At 36.6% G+C, this 24,729-nt stretch overlaps 2 protein-coding genes across 3 annotated transcripts; one reads left to right on the top strand and one right to left on the bottom strand.

The window, feature by feature from the left end:
* The first annotated feature begins 1,349 nt into the window (after positions 1 to 1,349).
* LOC129366131 (creatine kinase U-type, mitochondrial-like) lies at positions 1,350 to 8,964 on the top strand. 2 transcript variants are annotated; one of them, XM_055039800.1, is made up of 10 exons: positions 1,350 to 1,466; positions 3,386 to 3,547; positions 3,814 to 4,012; positions 4,094 to 4,189; positions 4,868 to 5,089; positions 5,184 to 5,269; positions 6,896 to 7,019; positions 7,172 to 7,306; positions 7,766 to 7,891; positions 8,674 to 8,964. In XM_055039800.1, exons 2-10 carry the CDS (start codon positions 3,408 to 3,410, stop codon positions 8,788 to 8,790), a joined length of 1,245 nt encoding a protein of 414 aa, XP_054895775.1. In that variant the 5' UTR covers positions 1,350 to 1,466; positions 3,386 to 3,407; the 3' UTR covers positions 8,791 to 8,964. The 2 variants fall into 2 exon arrangements, with proteins under 2 accessions (XP_054895775.1, XP_054895774.1); XM_055039799.1 differs by having other exon boundaries at positions 1,351 to 1,472.
* Positions 8,965 to 13,469: 4,505 nt separating this feature from the next.
* On the bottom strand, positions 13,470 to 21,512 carry LOC129365683 (corticotropin-releasing factor-binding protein-like). The gene is made up of 7 exons (XM_055039040.1): positions 21,392 to 21,512; positions 21,183 to 21,270; positions 19,988 to 20,145; positions 18,974 to 19,184; positions 18,040 to 18,194; positions 15,756 to 15,876; positions 13,470 to 14,045 (listed from the first exon to the last, which is right to left on the bottom strand). The coding sequence occupies exons 1-7, from the start codon at positions 21,470 to 21,472 to the stop codon at positions 13,891 to 13,893; spliced, it is 969 nt and encodes a 322-aa protein (XP_054895015.1). The 5' UTR covers positions 21,473 to 21,512; the 3' UTR covers positions 13,470 to 13,890.
* Positions 21,513 to 24,729: the final 3,217 nt, after the last annotated feature.

Genomic DNA, 24,729 nt, shown 5'->3' with positions numbered 1-24,729 from the left:
GTTGTCACAATAATATTTTCAATGGACTAACTACTTTTTAAAACTACAAACAAGCCCTTGTTTTTTATGCTGGTAAAGAGTTCATCCATTGTGATCTTTTGCAAGAAATTGAGTTAACAAGTTGGACATTTGCAGCCTAACAAAGAGACACCCAACCTGCAGACTCACAGCAAACCTTTTGCTATAAATTTCACAAAGACTGATGCGCATCTATAAAATAAATTAAGTTTACGACCCCCAGTTCAGATATGTTCAACACGTTTACGTCTTGCTTTTCCACTTTGTTGCCCTTTATTCTCTTCAATGATTTTCTTGGTTTAAAAAGTAAAATAATTGCTCCAAAATGAATGGAGAAAAGCTTTTATATTATTAGTTTTTCAAGCTTCTGTTGACTTAATTGTTTGGAAAAGACACCATAAAAAGAAACCGGAGGAGTTTACAGCTTAGGGAATTCCTTAGAGGTATATGAAAAATAACTCTAAATGGCAAGTAGCAATGATTCATTTAATTGATCCTCCTTGACTGATTTCCTCCGAACATTTTTAGCAGTCATTTCCCTAAAACAAGACTTTATATTGAATAGTTGCTGTCTTAATCTTTCAGTAACTTCTGTGTGAAAAGGGACACAGATATGTGTGTGTGCTGTAGAAAACCATCTGACAGGATCAGAAAAAGGAAAATCATTAAAAAAAATGCTTTTTACAAGTGATAAAGTTGGGAGCTTCAGGGAATGAGTTCAGGGAAGCTCGGTTCACATTATGCTGTCTTGTCTTGTGTTGTGATGGGATACAAAGACGAACAGCTTTAAGTAAATGAAGGACCGGCATCACATTCCCATGCATCTGGAGTTTGCATAATGTGATTTCCAGCTGAGCAAAGGGTTTATAAATCTCTGAGTTATAAATCAACTCAGAGAACGACACTGGATCCAGGAAAGCTTAATCAGGAGCAAGTGGAAAAGCTGTGGAGGAGAGCAAAACAGGGAGGTTGAGGGAAGGTCATAAAATAAACACAGAATTAGTTGAAATAGACAATGTTTGCCAATTAAAGCATGAATTATTGCACTAAATAAGCATTCCCAATAATTGTCTAATCACACTAAATTGCCACAGGTCAATTGTTTTGGAAAGCAAAAATGAAAGTTTATTATGAACAAAATGAATGCTAAAAGAGAAAGCATAAAGTGTTGAGTCTATACGTGGTGTGCATTAGTTTATACAAACAGCACAAGTTTTCAGGTTGCAGGTAACTAGAATAAGAGCAAGAACGCAGACATTATGAGTGACGGAGAAAAGAGGATTTTCTGTCTGATGGCCAGGCAGAGGCTAATCCTGCACCGGTAGCTTCGTCCGTTTCTGATCCCTTCACATCCTTCAGGCTGCACTCACTTTGCAGATCAAGCCTCTCTGAACTGAGCAAAACTCTTCGGACCTATTCGGCCTCCTCTTCTTTTCAGCTGAGCAAAGGTAAAGGTAAGATTTGTAATTAAACTGTTTGCTTTGGAAATCTGTCCTCACCAATGTCTTGTAGCCTAAAGTGGATCCATCTTCTCTTGAAAAGGTCCATAAGTCTCACAGTGCAACAGAAAAACCTGACTTATCTTTTAAAACACGCACAGTATAAAATTGGATCATCATTTTAACTATTTATTCATGAACTGTGGTCTTCTACAAGCTCATTTAAAAAAAAAAGCCCTCAATTATTCTTATATTATACAGGACTCAACACGACTGCGCTCTTTCATTCAGCTAAAAGTAGCTCATTGGATGAACATTTACTGTCCACTCATACACAGCAGACAATTGTATTAGTCTTTTAAGCTGCCTACTGTTCAAAGTGTCAGCCATCTGTTGGCTACTATTGTCTTAAAAGCATTCTTTCTCAAAGCTCCACTTGTGTTACTTTCACTTTCTGATGTGACTCAACATAAAATTTTCTACAACTAATTGATTTAAAAGTAAATGACTGTTGCCTTTTAACATTTAAACAAAGGTCACAGGGTACTGGTGCCTAACCCCTTTACCTTTCTCTCCTCATGTCACCTTCAAATCTGGGATGAAAATCCCAACTAATCCCCCTTTTTATAATCTCTTTAAGGGGGGGCATTTTACTTCATTTCCTGACCTTCGTGTGAGTCTTACCACATTTATGCTGACCCCTGACCCACTATATGCCTTCAGTCACTTTGTCTTTTTTACTTTACTTTTTATCTGTTTTCTCTGTGAGAAATTGTGGCTTATTTACTTTTTTGTGCTTCCAAAATTGTCCTCATTGTTTGTTCATAGCTTAATATTTTTGTTCTGTTCATCTTCCTCTCTGATCTAATCGGGTAACAGTTTAACTCCACCTTCACCTGCCCACTCACTATATCACTTTCTTCTCTTCCGGCTTGTCTTGCATTAGCCCAGCTGGCCATCTCAGTAAGTTAAAACGGATCATGCAGTGTGCAGGCCTGATTCCAAACCTGAGATAGCACTTTGGCATTTGACTGAATATCAAAAACTGCGAATAAATTAGTGAAATTTCGACTGTGCTGCAAACGTTCACGTTTTGCAGTTGTGTTATTCTGTTACTCCTTTGGTTTTACTCACAAACAGCAGCTCCTCTTTTAGTATCCAATCACAAAGCAACTGGTCAGCTGAGGTGGAGAGTTTCTCAGGCTGGCCAATCAGAGAGCTTCTGTCTGCTTCAGGAATAATCTCATCATGCAGGCTGAAGGCGTATCTTCCACCTAAAGATCTGATAGCTTAATGCAATTAGGAGTTTTGTCAACCTGAAAAGATATATGTTAATGAAACTAAATGACATTAACATCTTCATCAAACACAAAAGTTGCTCACATTAACACTAATTTTAAATTTTAACTCAAATATGTTTTATCTTTTACTAGTTATTATGAAAGTCTTTTGTTGATATAATTTATGTGTTACTACTTTTACTAGACATGCAAATATCATTTATACTTTTTATGCACTACATTAATTTCACATTTATTTGTTTGGGAAAAAACAAATGCAGAATCATCAGTTCTACATTTACTGGCCTTATTGTGCATATTTTATGTTTTTGTTTTTTTAATTCACACAATTTTGTAGAAACACTGCAGTTGTCAATTGATAAACCTGTGTACAGTCTGTTTCCAATTATTTGCTTACTCATTGTCTGTGACCTTTGTGCACAGTTCAAGAAAATAAACAAGCGAAAACTACGCCTGACATTTATAGCAAACAAGTCAGATATTTCATCTGAAGCAGTTGGGTTGGATAATAACAAGATTCAAAATTGCTCAAGGATCGAATATTTCATTTATGTTATTACTTGATAGTTTATCTTTTATTGTGTAAAGTTTGCAAAACGTCACACTGACCTTTTATTTCTTTGCCAGGAAATACCTTGACCAAATAGTCATGGCGAACTCTTTCACCCGCATGATGACTGGTCGTAACACAGCAGTGATGATGGCCATGGGAGCTGGCACTTTGGCATCTGCATTTCTCCTCAATGATAACACTGCTGCAGCTGAAAGGAGGAGGTTCTATCCCCCAAGGTGCATTTCTGGAAGTGTTTTTTTAAACCTTCAGAAACAAAGCAGTATTAGATTTAGCTGACTAGATAGTTACAGCCTCACATCTCAGCACATATTGGAGACTCTGACTAATTAAGGGTAAAGGGAAACCTCTTTGTATAGCATTTATTTATATGTTTTCTGCAGAACTATTGATTTCATTTGCCTTTTCTATGTTGGCTCTTTTTGTCAAGGAAACTGTATTTTCTCAAAATTACACCTAATCAATTACTAATTAATTTCCACAGTGCTGATTACCCTGACCTGAGGAAGCACAACAATTGCATGGCAGCAGCAATGACTCCGACCATTTATGCTCGTCTGAGGGACAAGGCAACGCCCAACAATTGGACCCTGGATCAGTGCATCCAGACTGGGGTGGACAACCCCGGGCACCCCTTCATTAAAACTGTGGGCATGGTGGCTGGGGATGAAGAAAGCTACGAGGTTGAACATTGTATCCAAACCATTCTTTGCTTTCAGTATGTGAAGATCAAGTGTTTTTATTTTTTTTATTTTTTAAATTAGGTGTTTGCAGAGATCTTTGATCCTGTTATTAAGGATAGACACAATGGATATGATCCTCGTACCATGAAGCACCCCACTGATCTGGAGTCTTCCAAGGTGACACTGATATATATTTTTTTCATTATTTTACACAAACACGTATAAACAGATCATGTTTTTTGGGTTTTATTCTACTGTCAAAAAAACACAACTGCTATAAGAAATTAAATGAGAAATAATCAGCTAATAAGCTTGTTCATGTGATAAGTAATTTAAAATCATGTCAGAGATGGATGTAAACAGCCGGCTCATCATCCACCAGCCATCAGGAAAGATTTTGGCGCGTTATTCAGACGTTGAGCCCAATAAACTTGGGAGCCATTTTGGCAATTTCACAGAAGATCTATAGATTCAACACGTTTGAATGACACAACGTTTTATAAACTGTGTGAAGTTGTGAGATTTCTGGTGGAGCCAGACGCATATTGTCCTAAACCCTCCAACACACACCTCTTCCTCCTGCTACTTCCTGTAGTCTTCTTCGTGGTTTTCACCTGCAACGTCCGGCTGTTGATCTCGTGAAAATCTTCCATTACCGTTTTGTGAAATACATCGAGTTTGATATAGCTGAAAAACCACGTCATTTTGGCGCAAAAACCCTATAAGCGAAATCATGTTTTCTTTTCTTTTCTTTTTTTTTTTTAATTGCCATGTGGCCATTGTGCAAATTTATTTTCGTAATTTCAATTCGCGCAACTTCATGGTCGGTAATTCAGCGTGACCTTGTTTTCTCAGGTCACCTCAGGAATGTTCGATGAACGCTACGTGTTGTCGTCCCGTGTGCGCACCGGGCGCAGCATCCGCGGCCTGAGCCTCCCACCTGCGTGCACACGGTCGGAGCGCCGCGAGGTGGAGCGCGTGGTCGTCACGGCGCTTTCCGGCCTGAAAGGAGAACTGGCCGGCCGATACTACAGCCTGGGAGACATGACTGAGAGAGAGCAACAGCAGCTTATCGACGTCAGTACCCAGCAGGGCTATGCTGCTCTTTCTTCTGCTGTCGATGCTATCTAATGTCCCCGCCAATTATTCTGTCTCTTCACTGGCCAATCAGGAGCACTTCCTGTTTGATAAACCTGTATCACCTTTGCTCACTTCAGCTGGGATGGCCAGAGACTGGCCTGATGCTCGTGGTATCTGGTAAGCAAAAAGAAACAGACTGTAGAGGAAACTCCACTTTTAAGCCTAAAGAGTCTGCATCAGTATTTGTGACGCTCAGTCAGTGATCTTCTAACTTTCTATTTACTTTTTGTACTTGTTAATACAAACAACAATCTCAGTGTTGGCCCCATATGGACTGATATTAAGTCACAATAGGTGTGTGGCAAAGGACCCGCTTAAATACACAAATAAGCCAGCAAAAATTAGGCACTCTAATTAATATCTTTAATAATAAGATAATTTGTTTAATTTATGGAGTGCATCTAGAACACCATGTAAATTCATCCATGTTTTTATACAGCAATTTTCTGCTTTGAACATATAAAGACAAATAATGCAGGACATATTATGTTATCACAATGTTTCTAGAATGAGAATATACAATAACCAAGTACTAATCATTGTAATCATCATAGTATTTATCAAAATTATTTCCCTTTTGAAAACATATCAAATTTCTATTTGAAATTTTAGCATAATAAAACAATATTTTGGCTAGAGACAAGTATGACTGTAGAGTCTTCCTTGAAAAAAGTAGCAACAATCTACACAGAATACTGAAATAGTTTTGCCACTATGGGTTACCATACAGGAAGCCCATATTGTAAACCAAATTTGACTCATCCTGCCTGAGAAAAATACATGTAGGGTCACACATAAATAAATACAAGTACTTTGCACCTGAAATATTTAAATCGCTTGTTTTGAACTGGTCTTTTTAAATGTAGTCAAGCATTAACCATAACATTCAGAGTAATCAGTAACAACCATTTTTACCACAGTTTGTTGCTGTTTTATATATATATATATATATAAAAGTGAAATACAAAAGGACAACTGGAAAGATAACAAAACAATCCCTCACTTTCTGTAGCTTCTGTTGAGCAACCTTTCACTAACAAACTCTGCAATATGGAAAAAATAACTGTTTCTTCAATACTGTTTTTTATTCATAGCGTGAAAAATATTAATAAGGATAAAGTACAATACTTAAGCATTAAAGTTTGCATCAGTTATTAAGCACCTTCTGCCCACCTACAAGTAGCTAATTACTGAAAAATATTGCACTTTAAAAAACCGTTAGCAGTATTAAGTTCAATCTTGGGTGCGACACCAGAACTGAGAAGGGATTATTATCATTGCCCCGTCAACAGACTGTCTTCGTTTCATAGCAATGTTATCAGTTATGAGTTTATTCTGAATGAGGATGAATCCAGTTATCCTCCCCTCTGGTTTCTCAATTAAAATATGTGCAAACAACAAACAACATGTGTCCTTTTATGTGACGCACAACATTTAATGTGAACTTACATTATAAGATCAAAATGTGCAGAGAGGAGCGTGATTGGATGAGACTATTAGATTTTATTCTGACACTTTTTACCCAGACAAAGACCAGTGATCCACTGGAAATGGTTTTATGATCTACATACAACCATTTTCTGATTTAATTTCTTCTTGTGGGTTTCTCCTTATTCAACCTCAGGAGTTTTCTTGTTTTCAAACATGATTTGAATTTGAATGAAAGGCAATTTGTTTAACTCAACGTCACTGAATTTTTCCAAGACTTGACCTTTATATTGAAATATTTCTTGTTTGGTTCAGGCACAACAATGAGAAGAACTTCTTGATCTGGATTAATGAGGAGGACCACACGAGGGTCATATCCATGGAGAAGGGAGGAAATATGAAGCGAGTATTTGAGAGGTTCTGCAAAGGTCTCAAACAGGTCTGACAACAGATTCAGTTCTTTTCACAGCCTATTTTTAAACATAACTCATGCTTTTTAAAAATCTGTTAGTCAGTGTCAAATTCCTAATTTGACACTAACTAATCTGATGACTGATTACTGAATTTTGTTCGTTTATTTTTAACATTTAGGTGGAGCATCTTATTCAAGAAAGAGGGTGGGAGTTCATGTGGAATGAACGTCTCGGATACGTCCTGACCTGCCCCTCTAACCTGGGCACGGGGCTCCGGGCTGGAGTGCATATTCGCCTGCCGTTTCTCAGCAAGGTTAGGCAAGAATTACATCAGCAAATGCAGTGGCTTATTTTTCCCCATTTTCTATTGCTTTAGTGCCTTAAAGATTATTTCTGTTATTGCTTATTTATTTTGAATATGCAAAAAATACCTGGCTTCCCTCTAGTTGCATAATAACAAATCAAATAATTAGTGAAATCATTTAATAATTTCAATAATTATGAAATATCATAACCCAGGAAAAATATCTGGAATTATCAAAAAGAAGTGAGTAGAAGCATAGGCTATTGTCCCTCACCCCTTTGTTCAGCAAAAAATAATTATATACAGCCATATGAACACATATATATACATGTTTTTACACATGTGGCTTCCCTTTCGTTGCCGTCTCCATCTGTGATGAACAGGCTTATTCATTATGTTTCTGACAACACATTTTCACATATTTTCTTAAATTGTCTGATATTTTGGTTTTGTGCTGGTTTAAACCAGGATCCCCGCTTTAAGAAGATCCTGGAGAACCTGAGACTACAGAAGCGAGGCACAGGAGGAGTAGACACGGCTGCCACCGGAGACACCTTTGACATCTCTAACCTCGACCGTCTGGGCAAGTCAGAGGTAAACCAGGGAGTGGAGGGAGATGGTGGTGGAAAAAAACCCTAAATAGTAAAAATAAAGTTGAACAGCAGGCAGAGAGTGGCAGAGTCCGACTGAGGAGATCAGATATACGGACCACAGCAGGTGTGGGCTGGGAATAACCCTACCTGCTGGTTCTTAAGCTCTAATCCTGGCAGGGAAGTGTTACGTGAGGTTACAGACTGCTTTTTCCTTTGTCGGCCACACAAGGTCTCCCAATAGACTGTGGGGCAGCAGACTTTACTGATTAAATGCTAGAAAACCTGAAACATGTGTGAGGTCAGGCCTATCTCAGAAAACACAGAGGAAGTCTGATTTGAGAGAAGAAAAGACTGCAAATGTAATATTCCCCTAACTCCTTATTGAAGAACCTGCTATACTTATATCTGAAGTGGTTTACAGTATACAGTATACCAAGTATAAACCTGTCTGGTTTTTGATACAGTGCACATAAAATATCATTTCTTGCATTCTGTTTTGCAGACAATGCAGACTCTACACTTAAAGACAGTTTAATGGAGAGCAGTAACATTTGTAACAGTCTAACCAGCAAAGTATTAGAAATTACATTACTAGTCCAATGCCACTTCTTTTTATTATTAATCTTGATGAGGAAAAGTTATTGAAAAAGTATCTTAAATCCACATAGTTATTAACCTCATACCAAACATCTGTATTACAATTAATTAAAAAATAATTCTTGCAATTTACAGCTTTTGAGGATAAAACACCTTCTGAGGATCCTATCTATGATTCCTCTGCAGGTTGAGCTGGTGCAATTAGTGATTGACGGTGTCAACTATCTCATTGAGTGCGAGAAGAGGCTTGAGAGGGGTCAGGACATCAAGATCCCTTCCCCAATCGCTCAGTTCAAGAGATAAATGTTTCCTCCGTTGGCAACATGGGGGAAGAACATTTGCTTCAGTGGCTCATTATTTAATCTTCTGATATTCATGACATGTATAAACTCTGTTCCAACTTTCATGCACAATGCAGCTGCTACATGTACATGGATTCTGATTAAAATAAAAATAAAATATTTCAAATGAACAGAATTGTGATGTCTGCTGTGCTTTATAAATGTGGGCTGGATGAGCCTCAAATAATTTCTGCTTCTCCAAGAAACAGAAAAAATGAAAACTCCACTGAACTGAACCCATAGAAAACCTCCTGGTTATTCCCCAAATATAGTTTTCTGAATATTACTAAACTACTAAAACAGTAGTATTGTTGTTTCTTAATGAATATGAACTTGTTTTCTTGGTATTATTTCAGGTCTAAAGCCACTGCATTCTTTTTGTTATTATAGCCATTTCTCTTTCTGCAAATAAATACTAAAGTTTTGCTTGGAAATTCAGGGATGTGTTGTCAGTAGTTCATAGAATAAAAGAACAATGTTTATTTTAATCAAACATGTACCTATAGAAAGTAAAATCAGAAAAACTGATTATTTTAAGTGGTGTCTTGATTTTTTTCCAGAGCTGTATGTAAATAACATTGGATTATTTTAACAATTTATCAAATTGGACTGATTTATTTTCATGCCTATTATATTTAAAGAACAGAGCGTAGACTGTCCATTTTGGTCAACTTCTAACAGTTTGCCTATAAGTCCCTCTTTGTGCAAAAAAAGAAAATATTAGTCAGACCATTATTGTTCCTGGGGAGCCCTGGCATTCAGCCCTCACCTCCACAATACGTTTAATCCGGGAGTAAAAGGCCAAGCTCATTAACTGACGGAGAAACAGAAGACAAGCCCAACAGAGGTAGACTAATAATACCACACAGATCCTGCTCTATATTGTTTACAGGCTTGCAGCAGAACACCAGGGAGGATATTGTTTAATGAATAAAGGCACCATGCCAAGATAAATTAATGTTTTTGTTACTTAAGGAAACAGTCCTTTGATATCCTGCTGCTAAAACAGCATTTCTGAATCTGTCCTCTTTTTCTGGCAGCAGATTAATGACGCACAGTAGATCTATTAATGCTGTTTGAGAGCCAAAGCAAACGGCTAACAAAAATGAGTGTATTAAGAATCAATGTTGCAACTGATAGAGCCGAGATGATGCCATAATACATTTAATAGAAGATGCAATTTGATTTTCTGTTCATGAAAAGGCTTTTCTGATAAAAATGCTTTAACTTTTAGTCTGTGAAAAGAAGTCTGCTGCTGATTGAAAAATAAATTTGTTTTTCTCTTTTACCCATTTTCTGACATGGTAAATGACTGGCACCAATAAAAAATAATAAAAAATAGTGACATTCCTTTAAAAATGTATTGCTCATGGAGTAAGTGAGCAGTGCAGGATGATTATCCTTAAGAAATAAAGGCATACATAAAGTATTGAAGATTTCCTGTAGATGCATCACCATGCACACTGACATTATGAAAACACATAGAAAGTTCACTTCATAGTTCTCTGCACTAACCTGGCGATTATTATTATCAGTGGTAATCTTGAATATAACACTTACTGGGTTGGCCATTTTGAATTGTTTCATTTAAAATGTTATTGTTTAAATACATCACATTAGTAGTAATATTCCTGGAATCACTGGGAATTTCAGGTTTTAATGTCTGACAAGCTAAGCGCCTTCTGATCAGCTTCCTTCTCTGAGAGGTTCACCAGCTTTCCATCCAGCGGATTCAGAGATTAATAAACCTGCAAAGTCTTAACGTGAACAGAATCTATAGAAAATCTAATTAGAGTCGTCTGGCTGCTGATGACCTTCACCCAGAAGTCGTGCCACGCTTAAGACTACGAATTAGTCAGACTGAGTAGCCTTGAAGCCAACTCGGATCCACAGAGATCCGAGTTGGTCGCTCTTCCCTTTATTTACCACTTGCTCTTAGCTAGATTTTGTTCAGTGACTCAAATGGAGCCCCAGTGATTCAATTTACTAACTTTAGCATTGAGGCAACGACACCCTTTAAAAAGATCCTATAAATTCGTGAATCATCCACCAAGACAATTTGAAGAGCTTAAAATAATGATTGAATATCCGTTAAGATATTTTTATGCTTCCTAAATTAGTAATGTTTAGCCAGGGTAATAATGACAGTGGTAATAACTATTGATAACAATAATAAGTACTAACTGGGGGTTAATTTTAACCTAAAATGCATGTCTTATTCACAACCCGTCAAATAAAGTGTTACCAAATGCATGTTATGAAGCAGCTTATTATTGGGTGATATTTGTTAAAATCATGTGCTTCCACAATAGGTGGATCAGTTACTTTTCTGATTTTTCTTTCAACAGCCACGCAGTATACCAATCTAACTGCAACCTGCAAAAAGAGCTCATCAAAGTTTGTCTTGTGAACAACTTTATCAAATGTTTCTGTGGATTTAAAGTTTTAAAAAAGGAGATAGGTTATGTTTAATTTAAAGAATACTAGCTCAATATTACATAGAACCTAGCACCAAAAATCATTTTGTTAATTTGGTTCATGTTGACTTACCTAAGATGAAAAAGCTAATTATTTTTGGGGAAATAGATACATTTAAAAGAAGCAAAACAGCAGAGGGCAGTAGAGGAGAAATTAATTTTGGAATCAACAACTCCTTGTAAAAGTACCAAAGTTAACAAACTGTTTTTCTCATTAGCTTTTGAATTATTTAATAAAATGGTAAAAAAAAAAAAAAAAACAGCTTTAAGTGCTGGCAGATAGCCTCTAAAGAATCTGTTATAATGACACATTTTCTTGGGACTAATTAATGACATCATATTGTCTTACTCACATCCATAATATTGTTAGAAAAAGAAATGAATTGATTTCGATTGACGCCTGAAGTGTAGTTAAATTTGTCCTTTCCAACTTCACAAGCTTTCCTACTGTAAGTATGGATATTTTCTAACTACAAAAATAAACAGCTTAAATGTTCAATGCCTGTAATTGAATAACATAACTGTTTTATTTAGTCTTTATTTAGAGTAACATTAGTACTGTATTGGGAGGAAAGTACAGGTTAAGTGAGGGATGATCAAACGACTGAATCGTCATAATTATATATAATTTCTCCAATAAGTTTCTTGCTAGAAACAATCAGAAATTTTATTTTATTCAATGGCATCCAGGGTGCGCCTTATACTGTAATGGAGGCTGAAAATCGAAACAGATTGAGTGAAAAAAACAGACATCCGCTGGTTAATTGAATCGTTGCAGGCTGAGCAGGTTTGAGATTAATTCCACGTAAGGAAAAGATCAAAAGCGTCCCAGTAAGAAGGACGTTGATGGAAACAAGAGCACTGAGGCTTGTGGGATAATCCCATTAAGAGCTGTACGTTCATTCAGACTGAAAATGCTTTGCTGTACAGTGGCTCTGAAAGACGTTTGGGTTTACACCGGAGAGAAAAACTAATAATTTTACTGAATTAAAACAATACAGTGTGTTATTCTTAGCTCTCTTTAATTATGAGCACTGACCAACTGCAGTGAAAATGATTTCAGAGGCAGTCTCTGGAACTGATTGGATTATAAAATTCAAGAAAAAATGATGTGTCATTGTATAATACTGATCACAAAGAACCTATTTTTAAATACATATTAATAAATACATTGGAGATTGTGAACTGAAGAGTCATTGCATTACAAATCAGGGCCAGGTTTCTGTCTTGTAAACTGTAGATGAGAATATGCTCACAAGCGTGCTAACACAGGTGAATAAATGCTGAATTATATTTGATTACAAGAAGAATTTATTAATTAGAGATTGAAGGTGATTTAAAAGTTGGAGAAACCTCAAAATATCCAGAGGAGAGTCAGTCGTTATACAAAAAAAGGGTAAAAAAGAAACTATGGGAATCCAATTTCAACACTGGTATTCAATCTGTGTTGATGCTCACTGTGTCTGTTATGTTGCAATGTAACAATTTAACAAACAAATAAGAAGTGAGTTATAACAAAAACAACATTTTTGTCAAAGTTTTTTTCCTTCCCTAAATCTACTATAAAAATAATTCCACAATAAGAAGTTGCATAGAAAAGGAACACTTAGTTTTGAAGAACATTTTGTGACTAATGATTAGTTTTTGTCTGTAGCTCTGAGCCAATTTGGATCTTAATCAGCAGATGTGGATTTTTTTTGTGTGTGTGTGTGTGTTTGGTTGTTTTTAATCTGAAAAACAAAAAATGAGCTTTTTATGGGCTCATTTTCAAACCACTTTTAGTTACCATTTATGATTTGCCAAACTCAGATCATAGATTTAAGTGTGCAGAAATGGTTAAGCCTTTTAAATTTCACTAGCCAGCTTGCATTCAACATTTTAACATTTTTATGTAATGTTTTTAAGTTATGTTTAAATGTTATAAATCAAAACTTAAAACTTTTTGTTATTTTGTTTTGCATTTCCCTGATTTTTTGGCAATTTTTGAAAGGCGCTATAAAAGTAAGCTTGGCTTTATTTTGTGTTCTCATTAGTTTACTTACATTCTTTTTTTACAGAACCATTTTACTGAGGTCAGAGTTGGGTTTTTGAAATAAACCTTTTAGTTCTGCACACGAGTTTTCTCACACTCGGGAGTCACAAAAGCCAAACAATAAAAATGTGCTTTACCATGCAAGTCAAATATTTATTTTTCAAATTGTCAGTCCAATAAAAACAGAAGACATGAGAGAAATATATATATACTGTATATAAAAAACTATAACTGAGAGCAACAAAGCTAAAGATTTCTACTTGTAAATGTATCACATTTGGTTAAATTACTAAATATCAAACAATAAAATCCAGCGTAACTCAACTAATTCAGAAAAATGTATTACATCAGCATAAATAGCTTATCATCAAAGTAAGCGTGATTACATCACTGACTAAAACATTTGGAAAATACAATGCCAACTATTTACTGACAGCATGAGTTAAACAGTACAGTTGTGTGCACAAGATGTGTTTTTCACAGAGAAGCTGGATAACCTGGTGATTGTCTTCCTGAAAGCTCACAGTCGTGTTTTCTTCTGTGGTTGTGCATTTCATTCGACAGAGCAGAAGTTTTCCAGGCTATTCTCTCGGGTTTTGGGAATCTCATTTTGATCCAGTAGTCGGTATTGGAAGGTAACGCGGTTGATGTAGTTCCCACTGGAGACCAGCCTCACCACAGAGTTATCACAGCCAATCTTCATCTGGGCTTCAGAGCCAAGGAGAGGAAAAAAACTGAATTCATACAGAAGAACTCCCCTGGGTTTTCAGAGCTTCCTGTTAGTTTGTTGATGCAACTTATTTGTTGCACATAGACTGGTCATTTTATTAGGCACACCTGTTCAACTGCTCGAATAAATTACACAACTAAAACGCCATGTGGATTCAAAGAAGAAGAAGAATAAGACGAGAATGGTGAAGAAGAATAAAGAAGGTAAAAAGAAAGAAAGTTTGTTGGTTTTTTGGTTTGCTTTTTCTTACTTTTTTACTTGTCTTTGTCCTCCTCCTGTCTTTTTCTATTAGACCAAAGCCTGTACTGGTTGTCACCAGATCTGCACTGATAATCTGGCCAATCAGATCAATCAAAAGAGATACCGCCTCTGATTGATCAAATCAATAGGGGTCGAGCAATTTTCTGGTGCGACTACAGAGATGAGTGGAGGCGGCCTAATCTTATTTCTGGCCATACTGCATTCACGGGTCCATTAATAAATGAAAATGTGGCAGCAGGTTAATAAATGCAGCCATGATCAGAGTTATAAACTCTCTTGATTGAAATATGCTCTGTTGTGATTGCTCAATAGCTCCTTTGATTTTTGGCAGGAATGTGATGCCATGGGTAATGGTGGAGGGATTATTTTCTTGGCACACTTTTTACCTCTTAGTACAAACGGAGCATAGCTCAGCTACAACATTCAACCTGTAGGTATTGCTGCTGATCCTTTGAGACTACAGTGCACATCTTCTGGTGGATACTTCAACCAGGATGATGCATTATGTCACAAAGCTCTAATCATCTCCAACTGGTCTCCAGTTGGAGATTCACTGTCACCAACAGAGCACCTTTAGGTGAAATGGGAGGAGCCCATAACAACCTGGGATGTGCTGCTGACAGATCTGCAGCATTCGTTGTTATGCTATCATGTCAATATGGACAGAATCTCTAAGGAATGTCTCTATGACCTGGACATATGGTTGAAGATGGCTCTTATCTGACAATAAATGTCTCATCCTAGCACCAGTCAATATCATAAATGATATTTTACAAAAAAAATAAAAGAAATCAAATTTAAGTAGAATTAGTCTTTCAAAAAAATATAAAAAATACAAATATCTTTTAACAGTTTAATCACATCCTACTATTAATTGTAAAAAATGTTAGGCATATTTAAAAAATGTTCTAATAGTTTAATGTTTCATTCTTTTAGCCGTGCTGTATACTTTAAGTGTGTCCTGCCAGCAGAGTAAAACTTGCACTAGCAAAGTTTCTTTGATCAGATTGTTTCACAAAAAAACATGTTATTTTCGAGGCTCTTGCAGCAAAGGATCTACTTTGGATTTGTTTTTCAGCACAGAGGAGAATAAATTTGTGCTTTTGTTATGTAAAATGGGAGAAAATGTCTAATTTGCATTGTAGATATTTGGACTTGCGCACCGTGGGATGTTATAATTTTGAATGATTTGCAGCACAATATGGCAATTTAAAAGCATTGTTCCCTGATGATCTAATGATGCTTTAGAGAGTGGCACCAAACAGGAAGCTGAAATGCAATTATTCTACTTCAGACAAAACGATATGTACAAACTGAAAACAGCAAGCTTCTGTTAAAAATCCCATAACACGCATCCATCCTGGTGATAATGTGACCTGAAACAGTTCTGTTTAAAAAGCTGGAAACGGGTGAGGGAGCAGACTTACCGAGTCCACTGAGGGAGAAACACAGGTCGGCTACAGGGAACATCTTGGAGGTGTCCACTCCATTTCCTCCCAACAGCTCCACGTAGTCACCTGATCCAGAGCAGCCTGGCCACATCTGTCTCTGCAAACATGGGCACACAAAATAAATTAACCATGATAGAGGAGAGTTTACTGCTGATGTCATGCATGTTTTCAAAAACCTTGAATAGTGTTTATGTATGAGGATCAAAAACGTTGCATTCACACAGTCCTTCATCATCAGGGCAGCATAAATACTTAGACTGTGATCAGAGTCTTGCTTTATCTCCTTTTTATTAAAATATTTATTTTATCTATGAGGACAGTCTGGCACTAATATTTCAGTGGTGTATGACTTTTCTCCAAGTGGTAATAAAGATCTGCTTAATTACTCCGAAAGTAGGTCAAGTCATCAGTTTCACTTTCGGAGGTCGGACAGCGTAGTGTAGTTTGAGTGATCTTATTACTGAATCACAGTTGTGTTGATTTTATTGCAGTGGCACATATGCAGCTTGGCATGTGGAAGTATTTATACACATAAATTTTTAAATGTATGTGTATAGCAGCCAGCAAATGCATAGTGATGAAAAATAATCACCAGGTCTTCCTATTTTATTATTTAAAGTAAATAATAATCACAGCAGTGTAACTAACCCTAGGAAATGGTCAGTTTTCTGACACACAGTGTTATAAAATGTGGATGATTTGCATGCTTTAAATCCCCACCCCTTTTTCTTTTGCTGGGAAACACTTATGATGCTAGAGAGGTAAGTAACACAAAATAAAACACATGACATACAAGAAGAGAGAATGCAATTAACTGGAGATAAATACATTAAGTGTCTTTATGCTCTTCTGATGATTGAGATAAAGTTTGTGTTGATTCAGCAATGTAAAGGATGCAAGGAAATCAAAACGACTTTAAATTATATTAGAATACATCACATTCAATTACTGAATGTTTATTTGTCCATTCAGTTTCTCTAACAATAATCCAGTTATAATCCAGACAAGTTATTGTCCAAAGGTCCAATAACTTTGAATGCAGCCTAATCATAACCCTAAATTACAAATTTACATAAAATCTTTCAGATGCAATCTTTCATACGTTTGTCCATTTTTTGTTTCATGTCATAATGATAAATACTTCCATACCACATTGTTTAGTCAGACATGACTTTATCTGCAGTGCAGCTGGAATACTTAAATCTTCTGTCTGATGAGTTTTCACTTTGAGACAAACTGAGTTGGAATTAATTGACATCAGTCTGGTAAATTTACTTTCTGTGCAAACTAATCAAAATACCAACAGTCTGCCAACCACCATGTTATACCAGTGCCAAAAAACGCATCAGTCATTTTGTTTGTTTCATTTCTATCAGAAGGATTTCCAAAACATCAATACTTCTCTAACTCAACAACATGTTTATTTGGTTAAAAGTTTCCAGCTTTTAATATTTGTTGAGCAGTGAAATTATTGTGCAATTCAAATGACTTTTCATGACCATATTACTACATATTTTTGGAATTATCCAACTTGTAGCAGCTAGAAAATCATAATAATGGTGTTTTACTTATTTATGTAATTAGCTTCATTTATAAATAAAAGCAGTGATTCAACAGAAGCAGTAAAATTAAGAGCCTCTTTTTCACAAGTGTTTCTTTTTTTTATTAATCTCAAAAATTAATCACTCTGTAGGACAGAATCAAATTAGATCTCACAAACTATTGCACAACTTGTTCTGTAAATTATCTGCTTGAACATGTTTGAATTAGAGGGGCATTGGAAGAAATTTTGAGGCTGAATTTTTAGGTTGTGAATTATGAATAAAGGATGCATTTATTTTGAGTCTGAGCAAACTGAGTTTCAAACTGGCTTTTTTTAAGGGCGAACTGGCTCAACACTTTCTGTGGATGATCTGGAGAACTTGTGAAAATGTGGCATATGATATGTTAGTTACACTGTTAGAGCCAGATATTTACATACACTCTATAACAATGTCTCTCCATAACACTGTCTGAATTTAAATGCGACCAAACTATATGATGATTTTTTTTTTTGTTGACAATATTTGGAACCAAAATAACTTTTTGGTTTTAGATACTGAAACCAAAATATTTGAACCACAAAAGAACATCTCTTTTGCGTCTAATTACTGACACCTGATGTGACTCAGAAGTGCAATTATTCTGGGTCAGTACTTACTTAAAAAAAAGTTTTTTCTTTAGTAAAGAAGTCCTGCTAACTTGTCCGTCAGCATCTTACCAGCAGGCTGATCTCATTGCTTTTGGCATCCCCTAAACTGAGATCTGTCAGTCGGATCTCCACTGGGTAGATGATGGAGAAGCTGCAGTTCCGGCGCTGATGCGGCATCACCATGGTGAAACTGCCCTCTGGACTTTGAGACATGATGTTGCAAGCTTCAGACACACACACACACACACACACACACACACACACACACACACACACACACACACACACACACACACACGCCCACGCACACACACACAGACAAAACACAGATGCGTGCACGCACACGCACACAGGAGAAGATGTTTCAGATTTCAAACAGTTCCACCATCACCTGAGAAACTAATTACTGACACCTGATGTGACAAATTGGACATAATCAGGGTAAGACTGGGGATGAGACACAGTTAAGACTGTGCATGAAACGTAGCTTGTACTGGTAACAGTGAGCCACCCAAAATGGATACAAGCAGAAGTCAAAAACACTGTGACAGTGAGTTTTATGTAGAATTGATATAGTATCATCTACATAGCGATAAAGACTTACATACTAATGTTGTTTAACTAAAGGTAATCAATATAAATTGTCTTCCCATCTCAAAGGGTTCTTGTCTAAGTGATTGTTATATTGCTTGGCATGGTGTTGACATGGTGCTCTTCAAGCAGCTAGAAAACAGGTGCGTCCTTCTCATTGAATCTCTTCATGTCGCCTTCAGCCTTGATTAACGCTCGATCGAGCTCAAATGTCCAGAAAGAACGCACACGCATGCACACAAACACTGCATTACTAGCGCTTTTCCAGAAGCATACAGAAAAATAAGCTAACAAAAGGGTGAAAAACCTTGAATCTTACATCACTGAAGTATTTCTATTTAACCAACAACTTGTGACTCTCCCTGCTGCAGATGCAGCTTTCTTAAAAAGAGGGATGGGTTATAGGACTCACGGAAAGGGTTGTGCACTTTTTTGACAGCGAGGGTGAAACCACTGTCAGGGCTGTGAATGCGAAAAAAGATCATGGCAACATTCTGGGAGGATCGGCCGGAGAGCGTTGATGCAGCAGAGGAGCAGTAGTCCGTGTAACGCTCGTGTGGGAGGAGAGGGTGATCATTACTGCTGGGGAACTTCTCGCCCTTCAGAACCCAGCCGTCAAAAATCTGCAGCAACAGGAGACATGGAGTACGCTCAGTCTGAAGCATTTCATTCAGGATTGTTTATGCTGAATAAAAGCTTCAGATTTACAAATATTTAAATATTTTAGAAATTTATGCACCTATGTAAGAGTACATATGCATTTTTGTCTCTTTAAATTTAGTAAAACATGGACAAGATCAATGAATGAAGATCATTGACTTTATCCAATCTACTTATCTATTAAGACATTAAGTTTCATGCACTGTAAGGGTGCTGTAAAATGAAATATTTTATTTTCTTTTTTACTTATAGATCAGCTGATAATCACAACATATTTCCTTGCGTTGTTGTATTCCTATTATTTGAAGAATTTATAAATCTGCTGTAAGTCAAACTGCTGAAACAACATGACAAGGCTTGTCTTTCAGATTTCTGTTTCAAACATTTTTTTTACACAAAAACGTTATATATGGGCGTTACATTCATTTGTTTTTTAGCTCCAGATCACCCCACAGTCCAACTTTTTAACCTAGAAAGTATCGTCTTTTTCTCTGCCAAAAGCCTTTTTCCCATTTGGCCTGGATGAACCGAATCTGCAGTGTTACTGGCGGGCTTGGCTCCTGAACTGAAGCTCTTTTCCTCCTACATTTGCTCTTGGCAAAGCACAAAGGATCAGTGGTGGTGTTTTTCCCTCAAACAGTGCCCTAACCACATTTGGAATCATTTTAATCCAATATAAGAAGATGAAATAGAATTTATGTCCTAAATTGCAAAGGCATGAACTTCCTGGCTTTTGGTAACAGAACAGAGGTTATTTTGGAAAAACCTTTATAAAGTCTCCAGCGCTGCAGTCGATGCTGACGTCAGACAGCTCCATACTGATGACCTCACTGGGCTCAGCGATGATGAAGGCAGCACAAGCCAGCTGTGGCCGGGACGCCACAAACGTAAAATAGCCTTCAGTCGCCAGCATGTCCAAGCATCCTTTACAAATCACAGATAACAGAGCATTGCATTGGTGAAATCTACAATATTTTTTATGAAACTTCGTGGGGAATTAACAAAGCAGTGCAATTTTCTTCACCTCATTAATGTATTTGTAAGCTAAATTCACAACCACATAGCACTAAATGCAAACCTAGGCTGAAAACGTCATTCAAGTCCAGCAGCTGAGAACAATTTGAAACTTATTTTAGCGTCAAGTTTAATTTGTCCTCGTTTCATCCACAAATATTGAGACCAAAAAGAAAGAAAAATGTCTTACATTTTAAAATATTTTAAATGAGCAAAACACCAGCATAAATGTTGGCTTTATTTTCAAGCAGGACAGTAGAACAATAACTATAAGTCATCTAAGATATGAGTTGAAATGAATCATAAAGCATTTTACAAGATTACAAAAAATTTTGTGTAAAGTCACAAAAGAGCCAAATGATCAAATACATGCTTCTTTTTTCAAACATGCCACAAATAGAACAAAATAAATAAAATAAATGTATTCATAACTATATAAATTGGCCATTAATAAATCAACAAATAAAATTTACAATTTATGTGCAATTGGTTCCTTTGTTTCAATTATTCTTTCATGGTTCATTTGCTTCAGTACAGTTAAAACTGTGACTGAGAATCATCAACTACCAACCAAAGCCCCTATCTAAATAGATAATCCTGAGGAAAGTAAATTTCAGACTATTAGTATTAACTGGCGTGTTAACTTCTGTGTCAGCCCTCTGACTTTGATGGATAAGGCTAGAAGACAAAATAAATTCACTGAATGCTGCAGCATGAGTAATTTGTAAAATGTCTGATAAAATGACATAAACATATTTACTGATAACATGTTTGCTTTTTTTTGTATATTTCACAATTATTTAATTGAATATTAAGAACTAAAGTAATTATTTAGAGACCTTTTTTTTTAAATAGAATTGTGACACGTTTGGACCTCCATACCTCACATTAAAAAAAAGAGAAAAGACACAAAGAAAGAAAAGACCACTGTTCCATAGATTTCTTACTGAGAGGTCGGCGGAAAACAAAATCCTCTGATTCCCTTTTCTGGGCCAAACTGATCAGAGAATACAATCCATCTGAAGCCTCGTTGTCCTGCAGAAAACATGACGCAAACAAATTCAGACTGTCCAAAGTAAGGTTTGATCTGCCCGGGTTTTTTTTCACCAACATACCCTCTTTGATTTACTTTATCGTTAAAAAAGTTTGTTCGTACCTCGATGTAGCGGGTGAGTCCGGTCCCTGACAGCAAGGAAATGAGACAGAGGACGAGCTGAGCGCGCAGAGCCGCGGACATCCTGAGGAGCGTTTCTGCACAAATGTTCTCCGGAGCGCAGAGGGGGAGTAACTGCGCATCCTGCGAGGTGGCGGCTTTTATAGCAGCAAAACACAGAAAGGCAGAGCAACATCGGAGTCACTGAGAATGCGGAGTTATTATTTTTAATCAGAAACCAAAAATAGTGGCTATTTAAAGCCAGAGTTGAGCATTTATGCATGCTCGGCGGTGTGGAAACTAATGACGGCATATGATTTGATTAAAAGAAACGCGGCCTCATTAAAAGTCATGATAAACAAACCAAAGTGCTGCAGTGCATTAATTTTATAGGTCGTTGTTAGAATTCCTAAGCTAGAGGAGCTTTTTATTTATTTATTTTTATCTCTTTTTCTATAAAATAAAAAAAACGATGTGTTTTCGGAAACTTTGGCTTGACCTGAAAGCAATGTTTTTGGATGTAGTTACTCATTTATAACATAAGTAGAGTGAACTCAAAATTAACCCCGGGATCGTGGTTTGTCTGTACAAGTTTATTGCAGTTGTTGCACACTGGCAGTAGCTATTGCTACAGACATTTAACTAAAATGGGGCAAGTTTTCACTTTTCTCACCACAGGTGGAAACATGAAGACCAAAATACTCTCATGTGTCTGTAACTGTCTACATGTGTAAATCCGTGGAGATGATGACACAGATCTGTCTGCTTTATGTTGATTAGATGGAAAAAGACATTGGAATCTTTTAACTGCATTAATCACTATTAGTTCACTAATACTCTAAAACAATGGTAGAAACACCATTTGCTGCAACAACTGCAGGACATTTGGAGCTACGGACTTTAAACATCCAAATGCAAAATTGTTCATTCATTCTTCTTTATAAAATGGCAAAAAGCTTAGGGAGGTTGGATGTGAAAATCAATCTTCAAGTCCTGTCACAAGTTCGAAATTGGATTTATTTCTGCATATTGACTAGACCGGTACAATAAAAACATTTTGATCCAAACCACCCAGTACAACAGGGTTGTATACTGGGTGGTTTTCCAGCTGCAAGTCCTTTGCAGGCTCCGATTGCGTTGCCCTTCCACACTTCCCTGTCCCAGATGAAGACAACAGAAAAAATTCCCGTAGCATATTGCTACCATTTGCATGTGTTTACTGAGGTCATAGTGCATCACTGTGTTTCACATATAGAGTCATGTACAAAGGCCAACATTTCAAATTGTGTCAAATCTGACCTTCTTTTCCACCTTTCTGCATGTTTGCTGTTTTCTATTTTGACAAACTGACAGGTGTCTTACAGTTTCCCTTCAACAATGGTTGTCTTTTTTTTGCCACTCTTTCAGAAAGGTCAAATTTGAGGAGAACATGACTCATTGTTGTTCTGTGGACAGAGTCTCCCATCTGAACTGTGGTTCTCTGCAATTCCCCCAGATTTACAACATTAATCAGAAAAGGCCTGTTTCTCTGATTAATGTCCTTGCTGGCCTGTTGATTCAAATGTACGGTCATGTACACTTGACCATACAGTCATGTCTTGGTCACAAATATGAAATAACAGTTCCTTCATTTAAAGCAGAGATCTATTTCTATTTTGCTCACTAATGTTTGTTAACAAGGCTCCAAAGCCTTCATAGAAGAGCTGCGTTTACTGTGAATAAACGACACCTAGAAATCTCTATGTATGAGAGTTTGGTTGCAGTGGATTCTTTTGGGGGTGACTGAGTGGATATCAAATCAAAGGCATATACAAAGTCACATTCTTGTCAATAAAAATGTTTAAGATTCTGCATCATTTTCCTTCTTTTGGACTGTGGATCTGTGGGAAGGCTTGTCACCTTACAATTGTTTGGTTCCAGCTTCTTCCTGCAGCATGTTGGTTTCCACACATTTCCACAAGTTGTCTTCTAATCTGCCTGTCAGTGTAAGAATGTGTTTGTGAATGTTGCGCTAGAGTAAGAACCTTTTAGTTGTTAGTATGACTACATAAATGATGTATAAATTCTATCAATTCACCAATTTCACTATACAATAGGGAGGATTTGTAAAGGTTTTTCAACTAAAATCCCAATAACACACACTGAACATGCAAAATGTGAAAAAGCTGAAAAGAAATTAATAATTTTGCAAGGCCAGTTGGTTTTTGTTAATGAGTCACTGTAGCGTGATACAATCGGATTTTCTCTATAGTTTTGTCGTATGTCATCTGAAATATCCAAAACCACAAGTACTAGTTACTCAACTAAAGCTCTTCCACATGCTTTCTCTACAACTGACTCAGATCTTATTTTTCCAAACTCTGTCGTAAGTCAGGAATGGCATTATAAACCAGAAGGACCAGAATGTGCACTTGAAGAAAAATAGGCAGTCCACATAAAGACTAGGTTTGTGAAGTAATTTAGTTTGTAACCACATTCTCAAATGATATGTAAGAGACTAATTTTGGGTGTCTGCGCTGCATCTATGAAAGGTCAAACTCCGACAGAGCTTAGAGCAGAAGATGATCGTTCTGTCAGTGTCCGTGTGCATGCATCCCATAAAAACAGCACTCACATTCTCACACTGGTCTCACCGAGTGTGCAGTTACACGCTGCTAATGATGGCTGACATTTTCGCTCACTGATGAAGGTCTTTGAAGCCACACGCAGGATTGTAAACCAAAGGGAAAAAGTAATGAATGAATGTAATGAGTGTTTACTGGAACAGAGACTCAGCCTGTTGTCTCACAGTGCTGATGACCTATTCAAGGTGTATTACTGTCATCTTAAAATACCAGTGGTCGTTGATTGTAATTAGTCGTCGGACAGTCTTTGGTGTCTGAATTTATTAGCGGTGTAAGTTAGTTTTTTTTTTTTATGTAACAGTTGAGAGAACAACAGGAATATGGTAGTATGATGCTATCTGACGTGTATGGCAGCGTGTATTTCGCTGGACTTTATGAGCTTGGTGTGTAAGCACTTGTAATTTAAGCTAAGATTGTGCAGTAGTAAACATAATTGTTTCAACCAAACGTATCCAGACATGTTTTATCTGGCATGCAACAAGCAGAAACAGCTCTGAATAACCAACAAACATGGATTATCAATCTGTATGTTTGCAGAAATTATTATATATATCGTATATTTTAATTCAGTTCAGTGTAATTTATTTATATAGCAACATTTCACAACAAAAATATCTCAAGGGATTTGAGACCTCTTAATAGACTTATTAATAATAAGGCAATGGCACAGCAAAAGCCACAAACTTGAAAAATGTTTTACAAAATAACTTTTACATC

This window comes from Poeciliopsis prolifica, unplaced genomic scaffold (assembly GCF_027474105.1).
Source record: "Poeciliopsis prolifica strain line A6 unplaced genomic scaffold, Auburn_PproV2 SCAFFOLD014, whole genome shotgun sequence".
NCBI lineage: Eukaryota > Metazoa > Chordata > Actinopteri > Cyprinodontiformes > Poeciliidae > Poeciliopsis > Poeciliopsis prolifica.
This window is presented reverse-complemented; position numbering and strand designations above follow the sequence as displayed.

Coding starts and splice junctions, on each gene's coding strand:
- LOC129366131 (XM_055039800.1), top strand. CDS start 3,408: ATGGCGAACTCTTTCACCCGCATGATGACTGGTCGTAACACAGCAGTG. Junction 3,548..3,813: donor AGGAGGTTCTATCCCCCAAG/GTGCATTTCTGG, acceptor TAATTTCCACAG/TGCTGATTACCCTGACCTGA. Junction 5,090..5,183: donor AGCAACAGCAGCTTATCGAC/GTCAGTACCCAG, acceptor CTGGCCAATCAG/GAGCACTTCCTGTTTGATAA.
- LOC129365683 (XM_055039040.1), bottom strand. CDS start 21,472: ATGTCCGCGGCTCTGCGCGCTCAGCTCGTCCTCTGTCTCATTTCCTTG. Junction 21,271..21,391: donor GACTCACCCGCTACATCGAG/GTACGAACAAAC, acceptor TGTTTTCTGCAG/GACAACGAGGCTTCAGATGG. Junction 19,185..19,987: donor GCGCTGGAGACTTTATAAAG/GTTTTTCCAAAA, acceptor CTGTTGCTGCAG/ATTTTTGACGGCTGGGTTCT.